The sequence below is a fragment of the Chelonia mydas genome, chromosome 1, assembly GCF_015237465.2.
Source record: "Chelonia mydas isolate rCheMyd1 chromosome 1, rCheMyd1.pri.v2, whole genome shotgun sequence".
NCBI lineage: Eukaryota > Metazoa > Chordata > Testudines > Cheloniidae > Chelonia > Chelonia mydas.
Genome location: NC_057849.1, coordinates 173,480,027 through 173,501,673, shown reverse-complemented (window position 1 = coordinate 173,501,673; position 21,647 = coordinate 173,480,027). Strand labels below are relative to the sequence as shown.

Sequence of the window (21,647 nt, the reverse complement as noted above, 5' to 3'; positions counted from 1 at the left end):
AATGTATAGAGCTCAAGGTGACTACACTATAGCATTCTTCATAACAAATCTCATTTTGGGTTATATTGGGTCTTGCTGGGACAATATTTCATTTGTAGAAGCTATCCACTGGAAAATGCAAGTGTTGGATATTTACAGTTTTGTATTGTTCAACATTTGCAGATACATTTTTGGAATTTAAACTCATTTTAACAATCACTGCTGTTGATTTACTAAGATGTAATTTTCTGTTTATTTGTATTTAGATTCTTAAACTTTATGCATGGGAACCTTCATATCAGAAGAAGGTCGTGGAAATACGAGAACATGAAATAGATGTTCTGAAGTCATCTGGGTACCTGACAACTTTCTCCATGCTAACTTTAACCTGTATTCCTTTTATGGTGCGTTACTTAACAATATCCATTTTTGTAGCTAGCTATCACTCTCACCAGAGTATCTGAGAGCCTCACAACCATTAATGAATTTATCACCACAATATCTCTGTGAGGTCGAGAAGTATTATTATAATACCCATTTTACATAGGGGAATTGAGGCATAGAGAGATTGTGACTTTTCCAAGGTCATACAGGAAATCTATGGCAGAGCCAGGAATGAAATCCAGATCTCTTCAGTCCAGTCCAGTGTCTTAATCCAAAGACCCTCCTTCTGTAACGTAAACAGTCACACATTCTTTTTTTAATAGCGTTGATTCTTGTTGATATCCCCATTAAGCATCTAAGACAAGTTTTTGCTTTTTTTCCATGCTCAGATTTTTAAAAGGAAACAAGATTGGGGTGGAGGTGGGGAAAGAGGTACACATTCTGGTTCTTCCGAGAAGAATAACTTTCTGTGGGTGAAAAAAGAGACCTTACATAGGAGTGAGTTAGAGACAACTTAAGCCTGGCTGTGCTGGATAATATACTTGAGAAGGACAGAAGCTAAATTCCCTCCGACACACTCCTTGAAGTTGATAGCATCTGTTAGAGGTTCCCCCATCAAACTCCCTACATATCAAATAAAGCTTCTCGCAGTTATTCACAAAAGTCACAATCTGTTTAGTACGCTTCCACACCTACTGATAGCATAGCTATATTCAGAAGTCAGATAGGAATTTTTCTTTTCCCTCCTCTGAAGCCACATAACTAGGGCCCTACCAAATTCACAGTCCATTTTGGTCAATTTCACAGTGATAGGGTTTTAAAAAATGTACATTTAATAATTTCAGCTATTTAAGTCTGAAATTTCAGTGTTGTAATTGTAGGGGTCCTCACCCAAAAAAGGAGTTGTGGGAGGGACGGGTTCCGCAAGATTATTGTAGGGGTTATTGCCACCCTTACGTCTGCACTGTCTTCAGAGCTGGGCGGCCGGAGAGCAGCGGCTCTTGGCCAGATGCCCAGCTCTGAAAGCAGAGCCACTGCCAGTAGCAGCACAGAAGTAAGGATGACATAGTACAACACTTTTACTTCTGCACTGCTGCCTGCAGAGCTGGGACCTCAATCAGCAGCCGCCACTCTCTGGCTGCCCAGCTCTGAAGGCAGCAGTGCAGAAGTAAGGGTGGCATGGTATGGTTTTGTCACCCTTACTTCTGCGCTGCTGCTGGCAGGGCGCTGCCTTCAGAGCTGGGCACCTGGTAAACAGCCGCTGCTCTCGAGCCACCCAGCTCTGAAGGCAGTGCAGACATAAGGGTGGCAATACCACAAACTCCTAAAATAACCTTATGACACCCACTCCGTTTTGAGTCAGGACCATCAATTTGAGAAACTCTGGTGTCCCATGTGAAATCTGTATCGTATACGGTAAAAACACACAAAAGACCAGATTTCACAGGGGGAGACTAGATTTCATGGTCCGCGACACATTTTTCATGGCCATGAATTTGGTAAGGCTCTACATATAACAAGCGATTGCTATAGTAAAGTATCAAAAACAACATAAGTGAACACATTTATTTCTGCAGCACACCTGATCTTCTGAGCTAACGCCTACATCTGCTGGAAAATTGGGGGACCAAGTGTTAGTAGATTGAATTCATAACTGGCAGTCAGAAACTCATGGGTTAATTCCAGTTTACTGTATGGATATAGGCCAATCTTTTAACTCTTCTGTGCTAGTTTTTTCATTTGTAAAAGTGGGATACTGATGTTTATTTGTGTACTATAAATCACAACCATGTTATGATGCATGATTTGTAAAGTACTAAATAATAATTGCAGAAGTGCAACTGTTACTGCATAATACATTTGTGCATTTACCTCAGTAACATATTTCATCCCTTCCTAAATTCCTGCAGAAGAAAGAAAATGATACAATTTAATTATATAAGTAAACACTGTTGAAAAATCATGTGGTCATATGGTGACCAGCTCTGTTATCATTATGCCTTTCTGCTTTTTAAAGTTTGGAAGATAGTTTGGAAGATGCTTTTAATCCTTGTTTTTAGCAACCTCCTCTCTCTTCCCTTCCCTTCCTCTCTGCCACTCCCCTCCCTGCCACTGAACTGTAAGGTTCTGAATTTTAAGAAATTAAAACTGTACAAAAAAGAATAACAAGACTTCTAGCCAACTTCATCTCAACTCCGTTTCAGTGGAGTTACACTAGGAATGCATTTGGCCCTTCAGACTTAATCACTTCAATAAACAGGAGAAATTATGGGCCAGATCCTCATCTGGGATAAGTCCTGTTTTGGCAAACTAAAGTAGAGAAGTTTCAGAGTAGCAGCTGTGTTAGTCTGTATCCACAAAAAGAAAAGGAGGACTTGTGGCACCTTAGAGACTAACAAATTTATTTGAGCATAAGCTTTCATGAGCTACAGCTACAGCTCATAAAAGCTTATGCTCAAATAAATTTGTTAGTCGCTAAGGTGTCAAAAGTCCTCCTTTTTTTTAAAAGTAGAGAAGTATCTTTTTCTCCTTTTTATCATCTTTAACAAAACATAAGCCTTTAAAATATATCCATTCTGTGTGAAATGCCTAGGTTAGTTAACTTGATTTTCAGAGCACCCGTGTAAAACGTACATGTCCAAATTCTTTGTTGCTTTATATTTGGCTGCAGCTTCATTGACTTCAGTGGCTTTGTCCATTTACAGCTGCTGAGAATTTGACCTTTATTAGAATGTCACATGTTTTTAGGAATAGTAAAACCTAGGTAATCCTTCATGACCTTCTAGTAAGGCTGAAACTAGAGCTGGTTGGGAATTTGTCGACTTAAATCTTTTTCTTCAGAAAATGCCGATTCATTGAAACAAAACCTGTTCATGGGAGAGGGACAGTTTTGACACTTCTTGTGGAAAAAAATTGAAAAAATTTCAGAGTTGCTAGTTTCCCATTTTGACATTTTTGAAACAAAAAAGTCCTTTTCTTTAGTTCAAAATGACTTTTTTCATTTTGAAATGCAAGCTAATTATAGTAAATAAAATTTAAAAATGAAAATCGTCAAAATTGACACACAGTGTTTCATGTGCGCTGAATGGAATGTTTCCTCACACTGTCAGTCCATAAATATGTGAGATGGACTTTTTGTCCCAATTCAGGACCAAAAATCTATTTCCTGCCCTGTTCTAACGGAAACACCTTCATTTGTTTATGTCAATAGGCATGCAATTGCTTGTTAAAATGACAGTGCCAATATACTGTGGAAAACAAGCAGACAGTGGGGATACAAGTGCCAATCAACAAATGGAGACTATTGAGACCTTCAGTAGACTGAAATCCAATGGGAATATTATGTGTGTACAAACTTAAGTATGAAATGGAATTTTATACCACAAGATATAAGAGCTTGTATTTAGTCTAAAGACAGAAGTATGTTCGTTTTAATTCATGAATAGTAGCACAGTTTGTGTTTCAGTTTGCAGTAAGCTGTAGTCAACATTCAGCTCTTAATTGCTACCATCATATTTTTGTAGCGGGAATCATTGAAAAGTAAAACTAAGCAGGATGAGAAAAGTAATGGAAAAATAATCACCCCCTCCCCTCCCTTTTTTTTTTTAAAGGTCTCATTGGCTACGTTTGGAGTGTATTTTCTGCTGGATCAAGAGAATGTCCTAACTGCAACTAAAGTTTTTACATCTATCTCTTTGTTTAATATTTTGCGACTGCCTTTGTTTGATTTGCCAACAGTGATCTCTGCCGTAGCCCAGGTAAAATCTAAATCAAATGCAAATAGGTGTCAAAAAAGGATGACATTTATGGCCCTTTATTAATCTCCGGGGTGTCATGTGGTTTAATCTATTTTAAGATTAAGGTTAAGCCACCTGATTATTTCTAGTTTTATTTTGTTGAAATTTTCATGTCTTTGAGGGGTGGGAGAGGTACTGGTATTGGAGGGGGTTTCAGAGTATATTATCTTTTGAAGTATGTTAACATATTATAAGGAATGACCAGCAGGTGGCATGAGTACAGTTCCTATTTCTACTTGTGCTCTATCTACTGTTTCTATATGTAGTTCAGTTTCTTGTAAAGAAAGTAGCAAGGCCATTGTCAGCAGATGCCCTCTCCATCCTGCTGTCAGACATGGGCAACAAACTATGCTGAATCAGAACTCGACCCTTCCTGGGGTTTGGTTTTATTAACCCAGAAATTAGCAGTAGTATAACAAAATTGAGCTAAGTCTCCCCAAGCTTGGCTGTTGCCTTAGGACTGCTCAGTTTATATGCTAAATGTTCCCTCTCTCTTCCTGAGAGCTAATCCACAAACAACCTGTCTCAGACTTTGTCTCCACTGACACACAGGTGTTTTTTAAACAGCAAGATAACTAACGAGCGTGGAAACAAGTCACTCATAGTGTTTGCCACAAGGTAGCTAGCAGATCAGCATTGTACCCCAACCTGTGGTTGACTTTGCTTCATTTACCTTAAATAAAACTAAAGTGCATTGTCTCCGCTATGTTTTTCCAGTAGAATAATAGCTAAAGCACCCTTTTTTTGTCAGTGAAGACATAACCTTCATGAGTCAGCAGAGCCTACTTCCCACTGGGACACGAGCATCCATGCTGTCTAACAGGGTGTGGTGTTTCAAGTGAATACTGCTGTCCGCCTAAATCAGTGGTCTCCAAACTTTTCAGGGTTGCGCCCCTCCTTGACCCTGTCCGTGCCCCCTCCAGAGCTGGGGCTGGGAGTGGGGCTGCAGCTTGGGAGGGGGCACATAGACAGGGGTAAGAGGTCCGAGGCTGGGGCCGCAGCTGAGATGGGGCTGGGGCTGGGAATGGAGCCCTGGCTGGGGTCCAAGGCTGGGGAGAGGGCTGGAGCTGCAGCCGGGAGCTGAGGCTGGGCATGGGGCCAAGGCTCGGAGTGGGCCTGGAGCAGATATGGGGGCATAGCGGAGCTGGGTGGCTCTCCCGCTCTGCTCCCTGTGGGGGCTCGCCCAGGTCCCACACTGCCTCCTGGAATGTTCCTCTGTGCCTCCCTACAGGGTGCGCCCCACAGTTTCAGGACCACTGGTCTAAAACTTCAGCTACCTTTATGAATGTACATAAGGAAAACATTTTCTGTTTAGTGCCAAGAACTTCATTGCCCATCTCAGAATAAACTAATAGACATGCTTGTTTCTTGGTGTAATCTAGAATATATGAAGTATTGCTTAAAAACCCAAATAGCATAAAAGTTTGTGCATTCTACAGACAAAGGTTTCTCTGGGTCGTTTAGAGGATTTTCTGTATTCTGAAGACCTTGACCCTCAAGACATCAACACAAACTACAGTGGAAGTAAGCAGGGTTTTGTTGTTTCTGTTGTTGTTATTCAATGTCTGCAGAAACAAACTGATTAACCAGCAATATCAACTGAGGGGCTGCCTCTGTAACTTATTGTTGATTTCTCTTTATTGCAACAGATCATGCTGTGGGATTTATTGGTGCTTCTTTCCGATGGGAGAAGACTGGACCTTCAATCTTAAATAAGTAAGAATCAAGGTTTGTGAAGTAGGTTTGTGAAGTAACTTTGAACAAGAATCTGTACAGGCATCACATTCTGCTGGGCAGAGTTTACTTATATCATGACATAACAGTCCGCCTAGTGCAAGGTGCAGCACGTTGTGATGTCCCAGAACAGCGAGGTGGGAGACTGACTCCCCAGACCACAGTATCCCTCCGGATCTCCCCACTACTCAGGGAATGGATTAAACCCGTAACAGCGCATGCTTCCTGAGGTGCTGGCACTGCTATGTGACCAGAGCCGTCTTCTCCTACCGCATTGCTACTCATGATGCAGGTAGCCAGAACAGAGACATGAAGGCACAAGATGGCCCAGTACCGCTGCACAAGCTGGACCACTGAGCCCCCTGAAAGCATTTGTGAAAATAGCTACAAATCAAACAGGGTGTTTTTGTTTTCCTTTTGGAACTTACATGGTCTCTTACTGTTGTTAATCTTGTACTGTGTGGTGGCTTCCTACTGCATTGTTGCCCTGATTCTGCAATTGATAGCGTATGGTGAATTTTAACACGCAGAGAGACACTACAGTCTCCTTAAGTCCATAGCTTTTCAGGGTTCTAGAGTATGCTCTAGTCACAGGTATCCAAACTGAAATATTCACCTCCCCAGTCACAGTGGAGTAGGCTGTATTTTTGCCGTTTAGTGTCCACTAAAGAGGATTCTACTCTGTACACAGTACAGTGTTTATAGAGGATTACTGTTGTTTGTCTTCCTAAATGTTTCCAGTTTGAACATGAAGATCCCGGAAGGCTCTTTAGTTGCTGTGGTGGGGCAGGTTGGATCTGGAAAGTCATCTCTCCTTTCTGCTATTCTTGGAGAAATGAACAAGTTTGAAGGAACAGTCCAGAGAAAAGTAAAGTTGATTTTGTTTCTTGTATCCACAGTTATACTATTACAATATGACTGTTTTATAGAAGATGGTTTATTTGTGAATATAATAAAATATATTGACAATGGAAGCATTTCTTCTAGTATACTGACCATTGGATTCTTTGAAAAAATGGCTTGGTGGCATTCATGTTACTTGTCAAGTTAAGTGATTCGCAGTCACCTACACTAAAACTAATATGATTTAGTTTTCATTTTTAGTTAACCTATAATTATTTATTGCAAAAATCCTTAGGATTAAGGTCATGCATCAAGCCTACACATCCTACAGTGGCTGGTTTAGAAGAGTGGTACAACCATAACTCATTTGGAGCAGTGATATAGTTTTGCAGGAGACAGTCAGCCCTTTCACAATGGCTTACACATAGAAAGGAGAGAAAACATTTAAATGGGGGAAAGTGAGTTGTGGACAGAGATGGAAGGAAGTTCATTCTGCCCCTCTCAATGATAACAGCTCCCTTGGCATAAACTCTTTCTGTGGTTGAACAGAGTGAGGAAATTGTCCAAGTGCCCATCACAATAGAATAGAATTTAAAGAGGCTTATATTAGGCTAAAACAGCTAAGCAGAAAGATAACCTCTCAACATAGCCCACATTAATAATAATACTTATCATACCAAACACTGTAAATAGATTAACCAATCACCATAATACTGATAAATACAGAGTTGTCAAGTAACTCCTGAGTTTGAGTCACTTTGGAGTAAGATTAGAATTTGTTAGTCCCTTTCTTCCATTCCTATGTAAATCCGCTAGACCATATTGCCTTTCACTAATGTTTAAATAAAGAGGGGTCTGAAGTCTCTTGCTAATTTACAGCAAGCGAATCAATTTAGTTCATTTTAGTGGAAATAAAAAACAACAACAACAAAAGTGAGGGGGGGCCTCTTTGGGACAGGGAACTATATAGAGCAGGGATTGGCAGCTTTTGGCACGTGCCCATCAGGGAAATCCGCTGGCTGCCCAGGACGGTTTGTTTACCTGCAGCGTCCGCAGGTTTGGCCTATCGCAGCTCCCACTGACTGCGGTTCGCCATTCCAGGCCAATGGGGGCTGCAGGAAGTGGCGTGGGCTGAGGGATGTGGGGGCTGCTGCTTCCCGCAGCCCCCTTTAGCCTGGAACGGCGAACCGCTGCCAGTGGGAGCTGCAATCGGCCGAACCTGCAGATATGGCAGGTAAACAAACCAGCCTGGCCCGTCAGCGGATTTCCCTGATGAGCCGCGTGCCAAAGGTTGCCGATTCCTGATATAGAGTAAGCTACTGAAGAGTTAGTATGGATTCATTGGCTGGAGGATGATGTCAATGAATCTCATCATATTTCTTAATAAAATTAATAGATGTTCATAGATTTATGCATTTAAGTCAGAAGGATCCACTCTGATCATGTAGTCAGGAGCTCTTAAAATCATCACTCCTGTCCCATAAAACCATGTTAGTTTCTAGTGTTGACATTTTTATCTAGCTGGATCATCAGTGGTACATAAAGGCAGTGTGTAACTAACCACAGGAGTTTCCAGAATTAAGCAGTACTTCACCTTGTTATTCTAATTGAGCAATGCTTCAAAACTGGCTTTACATTAAAAACTGCAAATTAAACCAAAATATAATCTTCCTATATTTGCCATGTACTAACTACGTGGTCCAGTTTTGCTACCTTTAGGTGCACTGAGTAATACCTTAGTATGCAAGAAGTCCTATTGCTCTCAATGAGGCTACTCAATGAGTAAGATTTTACTCAATGCGTGTAAGGGTGACAGAGTATAGTGTGCACATGCCCTCATAACATGCACAGTATTTCAGCCAGTAGCTTCAACAGCTTGGTTTGGAACATTTGACTTTTTAGAATTCTAACAGTTTGACTATGCTAATGTTTTAGAAGTAATAACCAATGACTTTACTTTGAAATATAATTTGAACAGCAGATGTTCTTAAAATGCTATCTTACCACATGTAGAACTGTCCAAATGAGAGTGTTGTCTTTTCTCTTTATTTAGGGTTCAGTGGCTTATGTTTCCCAGCAGGCCTGGATGCAGAATTCCATTTTGCAAGAAAATATTCTCTTTGGCTCAGATCTGAACAGGCCATATTATGAGAGGGTTTTGGAAGCCTGCGCTCTACTACCAGATTTGGAGCAGTTACCAAATAGGGATCAAACGGAGATTGGAGAAAGAGTGAGAACTTGAAAAATCACATGCAGTCACTCAGCTGAGCTGTAGTTCACAATGTCTTCCAAATGCATTTAGTTTGCTAAGGCTATGTCTACACTACATTTCCTTCAGCAAAATTTATGTCACTTAGTGGTGTGAATATTCCACTCTCCTGAGTGACATAAATTACGCCAGCATAAGCACTAGTGTGCGCAGCGCTATGGCGGCAGGAGAGCTTCTCCTGCCAACATAACTACTGCCACATGTTGAGGGTGGATTAATTGTGTTGACGGAGAGCTCTCTCCCCTCAGCATAGAGAGACTACATGAGAGATCTTACAGCTGTGCCGCTGCAACCTCTCTAGTGTAGACGTAGTTTAATTGACATTAAACATGAAAAATACTAGAAAGGCCTAACTCTGCCCCAAATGAAATCAGTGGGAACAGAGTTAGGCCAATGCTGGTTGCTTCTGAAAACCCCCCTCCCTTGTCCATAATATTACTCTCCCCTCTCTACCCCTTTTCCCAGCTCGTGCGCAAACACGCGGATACTTCGCCTATCACAAATCACTCTTGTTTTTTCAAAGGTTACGTATGTTTGTCACAAAGGAGATGTACTGTATAAAATACATCCATATCCTTTTCTAGTCCTAAGCTTGGGAGTTTGCTAGAGCTCCTGTATAGAAGTTAGTGAGAGAACTAGAATGGAAAAGTTTAATTGTAAACTCTTTCAATTAAAGCTAAGTGGACATTTGTAAAACTCTAAGGGGATTTATAGCCACTTCCAAAGAGTTCCTCTTTTGAAGTAAAGCTGTGTCCCTACTTTCATGCTCTATGGTTGACTTACAACAGCAGTTTTAAGCTGTAAACAATTACTTTTAACCCTATAACCTTCAAGAAGAATGGAAAATAAATTATATACATATATTAAAACTACCACAAATATGTTTCATATGTGGTATCTCCTCTTGAAGTGATTTACACAGTCTATTTTCACTTAGTGGTATAGTGTAACTGATAGGAGCTAGACATGCTGCTTGAGAATGATAGTACCTTCCATCCGATGATGTGAGCTGTAGCTCACGAAAGCTTATGCTCAAATAAATATGTTAGTCTCTAAGGTGCCACAAGTACTCCTTTTCTTTTTTAGTAAATCATGTGTATCTCTTTTGACTGGTTTGATCTAATATTGCTTTTATTTTCCTAGGGAGTGAATATAAGTGTGGGGCAGAAGCAGAGAGTGAGTCTGGCTAGAGCTGTTTACAGCAATGCTGACCTATATCTTCTGGATGACCCCTTGTCTGCTGTAGATGTACATGTTGGAAAGCATCTTTTTGAGAAGTTGATTGGGCCCTCAGGGCTCTTAAAAAACAAGGTAAATAAATCAGTCTTCACATAGTACAACAGGCAAATTGAAAATCTTCAATCGTGTCTGAGTGGACTTGTTATATATGGTAAAAAGAGGGAGCACCTTGTTAAATAAGAAGCCCTGCTGATTATTCTATTTGAATCATATCAAGCAGTCTTATGAACACAGACACAATTAACACTTAACCTGGACTGACCTGGAAGTCTGAAAGGGTACAACTACGCTGCAATAAAAAACCTGTGGCACCGAGTTTCAGAATCCAGGGCAACTGACTCAGGCTTGCGGGCCTCAGGGCTAAAAAGCACAGTGTAGAAGTTTGGGCTGGGGCTGGAGCCCAGGCTCTGAGCCCCATCTTTCTTGTGTGGTTTCAGAGCTTGGCCTCCAGCCTGAGCCCGAATGTCTTCACTGCAGTTTTTAGCCCCGTGAGCCCGAGTCAGCTGACCGGCCAAAGAGGGTCTTTTATTGCAGTACAGATGTACCCATATAGTCTCAGAGAGTCATATAATATTTGGGCTTCCAACTTGGCCCTTGCTCGTTAGCTGACAGAGATTTTAAGAGTGCCATGGATTCTATCTGTGAGGAGGGAGGAAGGGCCTTGTGGTCACCATTGATCCTTCACCTGGCTGAAAGGGGGGCCGAAGGTTCACAGGTTCTAAGGCCAGAAGGACCCACTGCGATCATCTAGTTATCCTGCATCAGACACAGGCCATAGAACTTCCCCAAAATTCCTATTTGAATTACAACATATCTTTTAAAAAAACTGCTCATGATGGAGAATCCACCACAACTCTTGGGAAGTTGTTCCCGTGGTTAGTTATACCCCCACCTGTCCCCATTAAAAACTGCACCTTATTTCCAGTTTGAATTTGTTTAGATTCAACTTCCAAATGTACTTGATAGGAAGTTGCAGCCAATGTTAGTGGCAAAAAGGTTTTCTGGTGACCAAAGGAATCCCTGAGGAAGAGTGGGCAGGGGATGGAGTTTTCTCATCTAAAATTTGTTAAAGATTCAAATATCTTGGTGAAAAGTAACTTTCCTCAATATTACTGATTTATGCAGATTATTTACTGCTAGCTAGTGCCTATGGAATTCATGGATTGGTGGAAGTGGAGATGTTCCTCTTTTTACTTCCCTCTTAACCTCCTCTTCTTCATCTGCTTTATTGGTAATAAACACCTGAAAAAGGAGGTTCCAGTACTGAAAACACTAGTAGTGACAGATGCCTAAACAAGATGAACAGGACTGCTATCAACATAGATATGGTACTAGGTTGTATTTAGAGGGACTCTTACCAAGAAACTTGAGCTTTCATGATCTTCTGTTATCATTAAAAATGAGCACTTCGCTAATTCTAAAGTATTTTTATTTGTAAGGCTGATACAACATGCCTTAAGAACCATGTGTGCAACAGCAATATAATAATGTGTACTTTGATCATTACTTAGTTTATTGTAATATGTAACAATGGTAACAATTTCTTCAAATCTATTTGGTTGCTTTAAAGAAGCAGCTAGATAAATTCCTAAGACAATTCCATATGCAACTCTCCTTTTTTAAAAACTCCCTTGTACTGTTAGTACACAGTTCATTTTCATATGGTAAAAAATAAAACGTTTTGTGTTTTTCAGACGCGTATTTTAGTGACCCATAACCTGACACTCCTGCCTCAGACAGACGTTATAATTGTAATGGAAGATGGCAGGATAGCGCACATGGGGACCTACCAAGAGCTGCTCTCAGAAAGAGCTAACTTTGCTGAGCTCCTTCAAGTCTTCAGTGCAGAAAATAAAAGTGAAGAAACACCTCAAATGAAAAGTGAGCACATATAGTATTTTTTAATATACCATGTTTTCCGAAAACCTAGTTTTACCTTTCTACATCGATTGCTAAGAAAATATTTTTCCTTTAGGGGATTGAATAGCACAAGGATTTGGTAAAAGAAGCCTTTCACCTTTCTATCACTTGTTTGAATTCAGGCAGGTCTAGATACTGAGATTCCAAGTTATAAACTGGAATAAAATTCAGGCATTATTGGAATAGTAAGTCATTGACTTCAGGCACCTAAAGGCCCTCCTGTGACCAGGCCCTGTGTGAATATAAGTAATTCCTGGAACAGGAAACTGCCACATAGTTTCATGATTTTTCTGCTTATGCTTTTTTGTCCTGTTAACTCCTAATTGACTTTAGTCAAAGATTCATTTTGGTGTATCTGACACTTCAATAATTCTGACTTTTATAGTCATTTTTAGTTATTACAGTAATACCTGCTGGTACATCACCAATCTACATGGTGTTACATTAGAAACTCCCCTCCATTTCCATAAGTTTGTGGAACATGTTATGGAGAAGTATGGCATAGGAATTGTCAACCTGAGAGCATTTCTCTTCCTCTCACAAATATACAAAGAAAGTGTCCTGCACTTTTCAGAGGGGTGTTTAGGCTTAACATTTTATCTAGCTGACAGCTCTTTCGGTGTTGCTGGGAAACATTTCACGTGGAAAGTTTCTGAATTTATTGTTTGTTTGGTTTTTTTAATGTATTGCTCTAGTGCTGAGAAACAAACAATTCCTTCTTTTGTATCTCCTATTTCTGTATAGTAGTAAAAGATTTAAGGGTGGCAATATTGCAATAGAAAAGCCTCAAAAACAGACTCCAACGAGAAACTCCTGAGCTTGCATTAATATGCAAACTAGGTACCGTTAACTTGGGTTTGAATAGAGACTGGGAGTGGCTGGGTCATTACACATATTGAATCTATTTCCCCATGTTAAGTATCCTCACACCTTCTTGTCAACTGTCTAAATGGGCCATCTTGATTATCACTACAAAAGTTTTTTTCTCCTGCTGATAATAGCTCATCTTAATTAATTAGCTTCTCACCGTTTGTATGGCAACTTCCACCTTCTCTGTATGTGTATATATATATATCTATATATATATCTTCTTACTATATGTTCCATTCTATGCATCCGATGAAGTGGGCTGTAGCCCACGAAAGCTTATGCTAACACGGCTGCTACTCTGAAACTAGTTAAACAATGTATTCTCAGATTGCAAATGATGCTGCTACTGTGTAAATTGACATGTTTTTTGGTTAGCAAGGCCTCTATGGGTAATCATATATTTATGAAAAATAGTGGGATGGAAGCAAATCAATTTTTGCATAATGAAATAGGCCAGATTCAACAGAGAGATTATTGCCAAACTTCAAAGGGGACACTCTTGACAACTGTAAGTAAAGATAATTAACACACAAACTTTAAAAAACAGCTACTATATATTACAGAGATAGAATATACAAATAGATATACAGACATATTAATTTCATATATATATTACATCTGTCTGTGTGTGTGTGTATATATGTGTGTATAGTGTGTGTGTGTGTGTGTGTGTATATATATATATACACACACACACACACCTAGAGGTTTGCCAAGTAGGCAGGCCTCACTTTACCAGTTCCCACTAACTGTTGCGGTCTTGGTGTCAGTCTGTTTCCCTCTAACTGTGTCTCCCCCTGCTTGAAGGAATGTGTCGTTTTCCATCTAGTTCAGTCATATGTTCCCAAGTTTGACCCTTTTTGACAAACTAGTTCAGTTGACTTAGTGGGGGGCAGGAGGTAGGACATCAAAGTGAATGGCTCTTGCATCGTCTCTTAAGTGTTGGTAGAAAGGTAACTTTCTAATGCCATTGTTCTGCTTCCTGCTTGTTTTCCCTGCAGCCTGCTTGTGAATGATATGTGATCTGCTGTTATATTTCATTAATATTGTATGGTCTGTTAGATTGTTATGTCATTTTCTGTCATGATTACAAGGGGTCAACGGCGCATATGCAGGAAAATGGACAATAGCTTCAGATAGTCCCATACAGTGATACTTAAAGGACAATGCAGGTGTTATTTGCTTTCAGATTTTACCTCTGGCCATGCTGAGTTGAACAGACCAGTTAGCAGCCTCAGGACAGGGGATCCACCCAACTTTGGCGTGGATAAAAGGACAGTCCCTGAAGAACTGAGGGGAGAGGCAATCTGCCAGGGACCAGACTGAATCCTAGTCCTCAGAGGTTAGGGTGTCTGGGTTAAGATAGTCCTGCTTATGCCTTTAGGTAAAATAGATATATGTGTAGACCATCTGTTGTGTTAAAACCCCATTTCTCTGTTTATGCTTTGTTCCTACTATTGGGATTAAACAATACTTCTGTTTTGAAAAGGCTATTCGGAGTCACTGTATTCACCTACTGGTCACAGGGATCCTGAAGTGCACAGGGCTTGTAGGCAGTTGAACACAGCTGGGTCTGCTGAGTAACTAGGGTTAGTACACAGGGGTGTTGCACCCTGGGAACCTATTCTGAAAGTGGAAGAATTGCAGGATTGCATTCTTTGAGACGTGAAGGTACGGGTCTGTCACCTGAAAAGGTTCACTCAGGCTAAAGAGGGGGTCAAAAGTGCAGCTGGCCCTGAACTCTGATACTGCTATTAATCTAAACCAACATATTCATACAGTAAACATCCCAATAACCAGGTCAGTATACAGTATTCATACATAGTTATAGAGCAGCCCCACTTCCACTTCACCTGCATTCTCTCCTTTTTATTTCTCCCTTCTTAATTATTGCAGCTGTCTGAACAAACTATAAAGACTCGAAAAAAGTATTTTCCATTTTTTCACTATAGTGTCTTCTTTAAAGAGAGAGAGTCAAAAAGGCAATACTCTGCCTCAAAAAGAGCTCCAGGGGCAGAAGAACAGGTAAGTACTGAAAGCAAGTAGTACACAGCCAGGATCCGATTTGGGGAGGGTAATTGATGTGATACCAGAACTAGTCCAGCCTTAGGGAGTGCATAGTGCAAGATTTGGGTGCAAATCTGGGCTAGGGGAGGGGCTGCTTGCATCATCTCCACTCCATCTGTTCATAAACAACATAAGAATATGGCTTTGTTTTTTCTTTGCACTCATGCTGCTCTCTCACATTGGTTTGGTTTGCTTTTTTGTGTACATCAGACTGCCTCTATATTCTGTTTGATAGCTGAGTAAATTCCTAGGGGTGGATATCTATTTGCAAGTTCGTAAAGCACTGTGTGCACTTAGGACCCTGCATCAATCGTGGTTATTGGATCTGGATACGCTAACATTTTAATGATAAAAAGGAAGGGCTAGGAAATACACTGTGGCATTTTCAAGGAAGAGGAATTCACAGACCTTTAAGTTCACTGTTTTTTGTTCAAGATTAATTCTGTGTATGTGTTTTTCTTGATGTTTAACTTCATATTTATGATTAAAATGCATTTAAAATTGTTATTTTTAGTTCTTCCTTTGAACAAACCAAAGCATTCTCAATGAAGAAAGAAAATGTTGCTACTGGCAGTGTAAGCATTAGCTAAATTACCTTTGTAGTTTTCTATATACATGTAATGTATTAAAGTAATTATAGGCAGGGCTGGTAGCGCCACCGATTAAGATTTCCTGACATTGCCCATTATAAGACCCAGTTTTCAGTTTTTGATAGCTTTGCCAAACATTAACCATTTGGGCTGAAATTTTTCATGCTAGGTGCCTGCCTCAAGGTGAATATTTTTGGAAAAATTCAGCCAAATAGTTCAGCTGTTTCTGAGCTCAGCGCTAGAGAAAAACATGTTTTGCCTGTGTTAAAAATAATTCTGGTGACCCCTTCTTTGAAAAGTTCTAATGCCTCCATGTTTTGGAGCCGGGGCTTGAAATTTGGCAAGAGGGTGGCCATTGTGTCAGGGATTTGCTTTTTGCGATCACTGTGAAAATCTGCCCATATTTGGTCAAGTTATAAGCCTCTGAAAATCATGTTAAGTAGTCTGGAAAATCAGGTCTGAGATGTCTCAAATTAGGCACAGAAAATGATTGGATGCTTTTGAGCTGAATCTTACTGTGCCTCAGCTTTCAGTCTGTAAAATGGAGATGATGCCCTTAGTGTCATCAAAATTAATTAATAAATATTTGTGTAGTACTCAGATACTGTAGTGACGAGCATTATAGGAAAGACCATGAGAAAAATTCATAATTCTGTATTCAGAGCAGGGTTTGAATAGCATGAAGTAAATAAGGTCAACAGCACATATTGTTTAGTGAAGCGAAAACAAATAATGAATAATTGCTTATTAAGTGAGCATCATCGATCCTGTGCACCTGAATGAGACTAGGGTCCTATTGAAAAGAGTAGTATGTGATCATGTAATTAATTATTGTACTGTAATTCATTTGAAGAAAGGGGGCAAGTTGTAGGTGCTTAAGCAACCTTAATTCTGGCATTTCCTAACATTTTTAGGCTTGAGTTTGTAATCTTAATGTTCTTTTTAATGTTGTGTGTAGCATATATTAAAAGTATCCCACCCTGTACAGCTGACAAATTTGTATTATAAGGGGGAAAATTATTTCTGGGGAAAATAGATTTTTGGAGATCCAAAATATGACTGCATGTGATTAAATTATTAGATTTCATTATTTATATGAATGTCTGAAGAAATTAGTATATTCAGTTCATTTACTGTAATTTGTCTTTCACGGTGACATTTTTTAGTAACTCCTGTGCTTTTCTTGTATTTAGATGTCAATGTCAGTTATTTTGAAATACCTGCAAGCATTTGGATGGCTATGGGTGTGGCTAACCCTAGCAGCTTACCTGGGACAAAATGCAGTAGCCGTAGGACAAAATCTGTGGCTTAGCACCTGGTCAGCAGAAGAAGAAAAAAATAAGGATCACACAGAGTGGAAACACTTAAGAAACAACAAACTGGGTATCTATGGGCTTTTGGGATTCATACAAGGTAAGCCTAAGCATAGAAGACTTTATTTTCTCTGTATTTGCAAAGCTTAGTTGCCTGGGGTTCTTTTACATTCTGTTAAATCTGTAATGGAGACTGGAGATTGGGGTAATACAAAGACAAACTATATTGGTCATTCTGTAATCAGAGGTGTGTATAGCAGCAGAATAGAATCACTTCACATTTGGTCGAGGGGAGTGGCAGGGAGAAAGGATCAAGCTAGGGAGCTGTAAAGTGAAGGAATTATTGAAAAGGCAGATTAGACTAATTTGTAAAATGGCTGTCCTTGGAACTAAGTCAATGTTGTATGAACAAGTGCACATTTTAGCTAATGAGGTGTTACTATTTTTTGTGGGGTTAGATGTCAGTGTCCATGTCACAGCTAGTGTTAACAGGAATCACACGCACTTGCTAATGGTAGGCTAGACTTGCTTATGAAGGGGTAAGATGTGAATAGATGCGTACGTAAAACAAAACTTTATAGTGGGCCTACCAGGCTGAAGTGTAATCCGTTTAGAAGAGGAAAAAAACCACCAGTCATTGTTTTATTTATTTATGTATTCATTCATTCTTAAGGTCTTCTGGTCTGCTATGGTGCATATGTGCTTACTCGGGGATCCCTCTGTGCTTCTCGGACATTGCATAATCACATGTTAGCCAACGTGCTGCACCTTCCCCTCCAGTACTTTGAAACTAATCCAGTAGGTCAGATCATCAATAGATTCACAAAGGTAAAGGAAAAACATGTCCACATTTTTTAGAAAATGTACTGCAAAGAACTACAACTTTAATGCCATCTAATGCTTTTAAAAATCAAAGAATAATACCAGATGCTAGACATCAGTTTCAGTATAGAAAGAAGCCTATGCAAATGCCATAGAATACTTTCCTGCAAAAACCACCAGTAGCTATGATCAACTGAAGCCCTTTAATATTGTTATTGTCCATGGTCACTAGGCGTGCATACCTCAGAGCACAGTCCTGCAAACTAGAGGTGTTAAGCTGAGTTGAGCTCAGTCTGGTTGTGACAGGTTACCCCCTTAGTATGCCATTTGATGTGCTGAGATACCACTGAGTCCGCCTGTTTTGCTAGCTTCGGCGCCCCTTTTACCTGTCTTGCTGAGCCAGGCTATTAAGTCTCCTCCAGCGCACACACAGGCAGGGCCACACCCAACTGCAGAATGAAACAGACACTCAGATCAGTTCTGGGAAGGCTCATCTTAAGGGACTTGCCCCAGCACTCAGGTGTCCACCTCCCTTGGAGTGCAGACCCAAAGGTAAATTTTGAAATCCTCCTCCTCCCTCTGTGGAGGAAGGTATGCACAGCCTCTTATCCTCCCCCCCCCAGTTATGAATTGCATAAACTGGGTTATATTATAAATGAGAAATAAGTTTATTAACTACAGAAGGTGGATTTTAAGTGAATATAAGAGATAACAGACAGAACAAAGCAGATTATTAAGAAAATAAAACAAAACACACAAGCTAAGCTTGTTTCACTAAAGAAATTGGTTACAAAGAGTAATTTCTCACCCTAGATATTGTTATAGGCAGATTAGAGAAAGTCTTGAAAGGTAGCTACACTGGTCTGCAGCTTGAGACTTCAGATATTATTACCCACAAGCTAGATGCCCTTCCAGCTTGGGCTTAACCCTTCTCCCCCAAGTTTAGTTCTTGCTTCCAGGCATGTTTCAGTGTCTCTCTGGGTGCGGAGGCAGAGAAGAAACATGATGATGTCACTCCCCTGTCTTATATAGCTCTTGTGTATGGCGGGAACCCTTTGTCTCCAAGTGGAAGAACGCTGGCATTACAAGGGGTGGGTCCAGTACCAGGTGACTCAGACTCATGTCTCTGCAGGGCTGTGGCAACCATTACTCATAGGCTGTCTGGAGCATCCACAGGAAGACTAAGCTCTTTCACAGTTCATTGTCTCTGCTAATGGCCCATTAGCCCTGTCTGGCTTTTCCATTGTTGTACCTGAAGGGCTGGTTGGGGGTGACACCCAAAGTAACACATTTTGAAATACAGATACATAGTTAATATTCCTAACTTCAGATACAGAAATGATACTGGCATACAAATTGGATAATCACATTCAGTAAATCATAACCTTTCCAATTATATCTTACATGCGCCATCTGGCATAAAGTATATCTCAGTTATGTCATTCATATCATAAGCATATTTTCATAAAGAATATGAAGTGAAATGTCCCACTGATATTAAAAGATTATAATATTTATATCTTGCTAATGCATTGCTACTTGATATAAAAGATTACAGACAAACTATGTTGAATGAACACTAAGGTGTGAAATTCAAGCTCTCAAAGTTAGGATCCCCCACCCCCACCCAATACCTCTTTCAATGCACAGAATGGACAGTGCTCAGGGAATGACCTTTCTTAACTTTTGAGTGCATGACTTTGCAACCTTAACATTTGTAATTTTTATTTTTTGTATATAACATCTTACATTTTTTTAAAAACAAAAGAATTCTATTTCATATAACTATAATGCTGCCCGCTCCTCTCATAAACATAGTTTGAACCCACAAGCTTCAGCACTGCCCATATACATCTGCTACTTGAGCTAAAGGATGATGTGCAATTACTGGTAGGCTGCTATCTTCTGTGGACTGGACCCAAGGAGGATGCATATTGCACTGAAACAGACATCATAACCATGTACTTAGATTTGGTAGCTTCTTTCTGAGAGGCAGTGTGGCTAAGTAAATGAGACTTGGATCTGCCTTTTGAGAATCAGGGTTTTGCTCCCAGCTTTTATAACCTCTCAGTGGGTTATGAGGCCTTGATTAATAATACAGATTATAAAAGGAACAGAAATAACAGGAGTGAATAGAAAAGTTGAGAGTTGAATTCGTGGTTTCTGGTTCCCAGTCTCGTATGCCTTCTCTTGCCTAATAGTATTTTGAGAGGGGAGAGCAGCAATAGCTGCCACTATGAATTTCTGTGGCAGTTCAGTTTAGCGCGTTAAGCTTTAGAGTATACTTACCAACTATGGAACAGTCTGATATTTTAGCAACAAGCCTCTAACAACATCTACTGAACAAAGTTCAGATGGGAAAACGTGAGTAATTCTATCTATTTGTAGTAATAGACAGACTATAATATGTTAAATTAGTCTGTCGTATGTCAGTATGTCACCAGAACTTTTCCCCCAACAATTTTTGCTGCAGTAAAAGGATTTGGGTTGTTGGAGTTCAGAGTCTAAGGACAGTTTCTTGAGAAATGTCTACAGTTTTAGTAAGGAGACATTAAAACTAATTTTTGTGTGTAATATCACAGGACATGTTTATCATTGATCTACGCTTCCATTACTACTTACGGACCTGGTTAAACTGTACACTAGATGTTATTGGAACCATTCTGGTAATCATGTCTGCTTCACCTCTCTTCATACTGGTAGTTATTCCCCTTGGATACCTGTATTTTATTATCCAAGTAAGTTGCTTAAACTTTTACAATAAGAGATATGTATTTTCCATGTGTGTGTGTGAGAGAGAGAGAGACTAAAACAAAATCATCATTAAGCATTGTTTAAAACAGTTGGGTGTAAATTTCAAATCTTGCCTGAAAAGCCAAAGTAGAAACCTAAGAAACTTATATTTTAGTATTCTGCCACCCAAATCTTCGCCTCCCTGCCCACACACACACTTTTTAAAGCTGACTCCTAAAAATATCCTCCGGCTTCTCTCAAGTATACAGAGTAGTCAAATACATTTTGACTGTTTCCTACAGTAATGCCCAGGGTGGATTTGATTTAAATCACTAGTCAGGAAGACTCGATTTAATCATGGATGTCTACATAAAAGTGCATTCTTGTTGGTTGTTACAACCTTAATACATATTCTTCACAACTCAGAGATAGATGAGACCCAAACTGGGTCTCTTTTATGGCCTGCTGCCATTATAGGTTTTCCCTCTAGTAAGAGAATGGTATAGTAGATCTCAAATCAATGAAGGGTCTATTCCGCCCCCAACAATCTTCTATTCATTGATCTTTATGAAACTTTGCACTTTTAGAGAGAGGTAAGGGACTAACTCTGTGTACACAAATTTGCAGAGGGACAATAGGGTTGAGGTCTGTTATTTCTCACATCTATATATTATTTATTTATTTTAAAACATTTTTGCTGTTAACAAGCATGTTATCTCTGGAGACACAAATACACAGTTTGAGAAATGCAAAACTAAGCATCTCTGATGGTATCTTCTAGACTTAGCCCTGAGTCCCATTGGGTAGATAGAAAGATTAACCTAAATAAACTATACAGAAGCCCCTGGAACCCATAAGATTGGGTCCCTAATCCATGAACTATTGGAACTCATTTACAAAACTTTTCTTAAACATTGCATGAATATATTGTCTCATACTATAGAATTAGAATTTATAATCCCTGTTCCATGATGAGATATCTTTGAGCTATCATGTATCTTAATTAAAACTATCTTTAGATGGGTTTTTTCCTCAAAAAGCATTTTCAAGAAAAACCAATTTAAATAAAAAAAAAAAACACGATTTT

General features: G+C 39.7%; 1 protein-coding gene across 4 annotated transcripts in view; it reads left to right on the top strand.

The window, feature by feature from the left end:
• LOC102935239 (multidrug resistance-associated protein 1) overlaps positions 1 to 21,647 on the top strand; it is a 54,026-nt gene that overhangs the window by 22,059 nt on the left and 10,320 nt on the right. For all 4 annotated transcript variants that reach the window (XR_006287989.1, XM_027825214.3, XM_027825216.3 and 1 more), the window contains 13 exons: positions 246 to 383; positions 3,975 to 4,121; positions 5,600 to 5,684; positions 5,810 to 5,876; positions 6,636 to 6,762; positions 8,791 to 8,967; positions 10,150 to 10,317; positions 11,940 to 12,126; positions 14,988 to 15,060; positions 15,617 to 15,677; positions 16,886 to 17,105; positions 17,679 to 17,833; positions 20,410 to 20,565. Coding sequence is in view for 3 of the 4 variants with exons in the window: in XM_027825214.3 (XP_027681015.2) it covers positions 246 to 383; positions 3,975 to 4,121; positions 5,600 to 5,684; positions 5,810 to 5,876; positions 6,636 to 6,762; positions 8,791 to 8,967; positions 10,150 to 10,317; positions 11,940 to 12,126; positions 14,988 to 15,060; positions 15,617 to 15,677; positions 16,886 to 17,105; positions 17,679 to 17,833; positions 20,410 to 20,565 (1,761 nt within the window). In the remaining variant the exon portion in view is untranslated. The remainder of the gene's footprint in view (positions 1 to 245; positions 384 to 3,974; positions 4,122 to 5,599; positions 5,685 to 5,809; positions 5,877 to 6,635; positions 6,763 to 8,790; positions 8,968 to 10,149; positions 10,318 to 11,939; positions 12,127 to 14,987; positions 15,061 to 15,616; positions 15,678 to 16,885; positions 17,106 to 17,678; positions 17,834 to 20,409; positions 20,566 to 21,647) is intronic.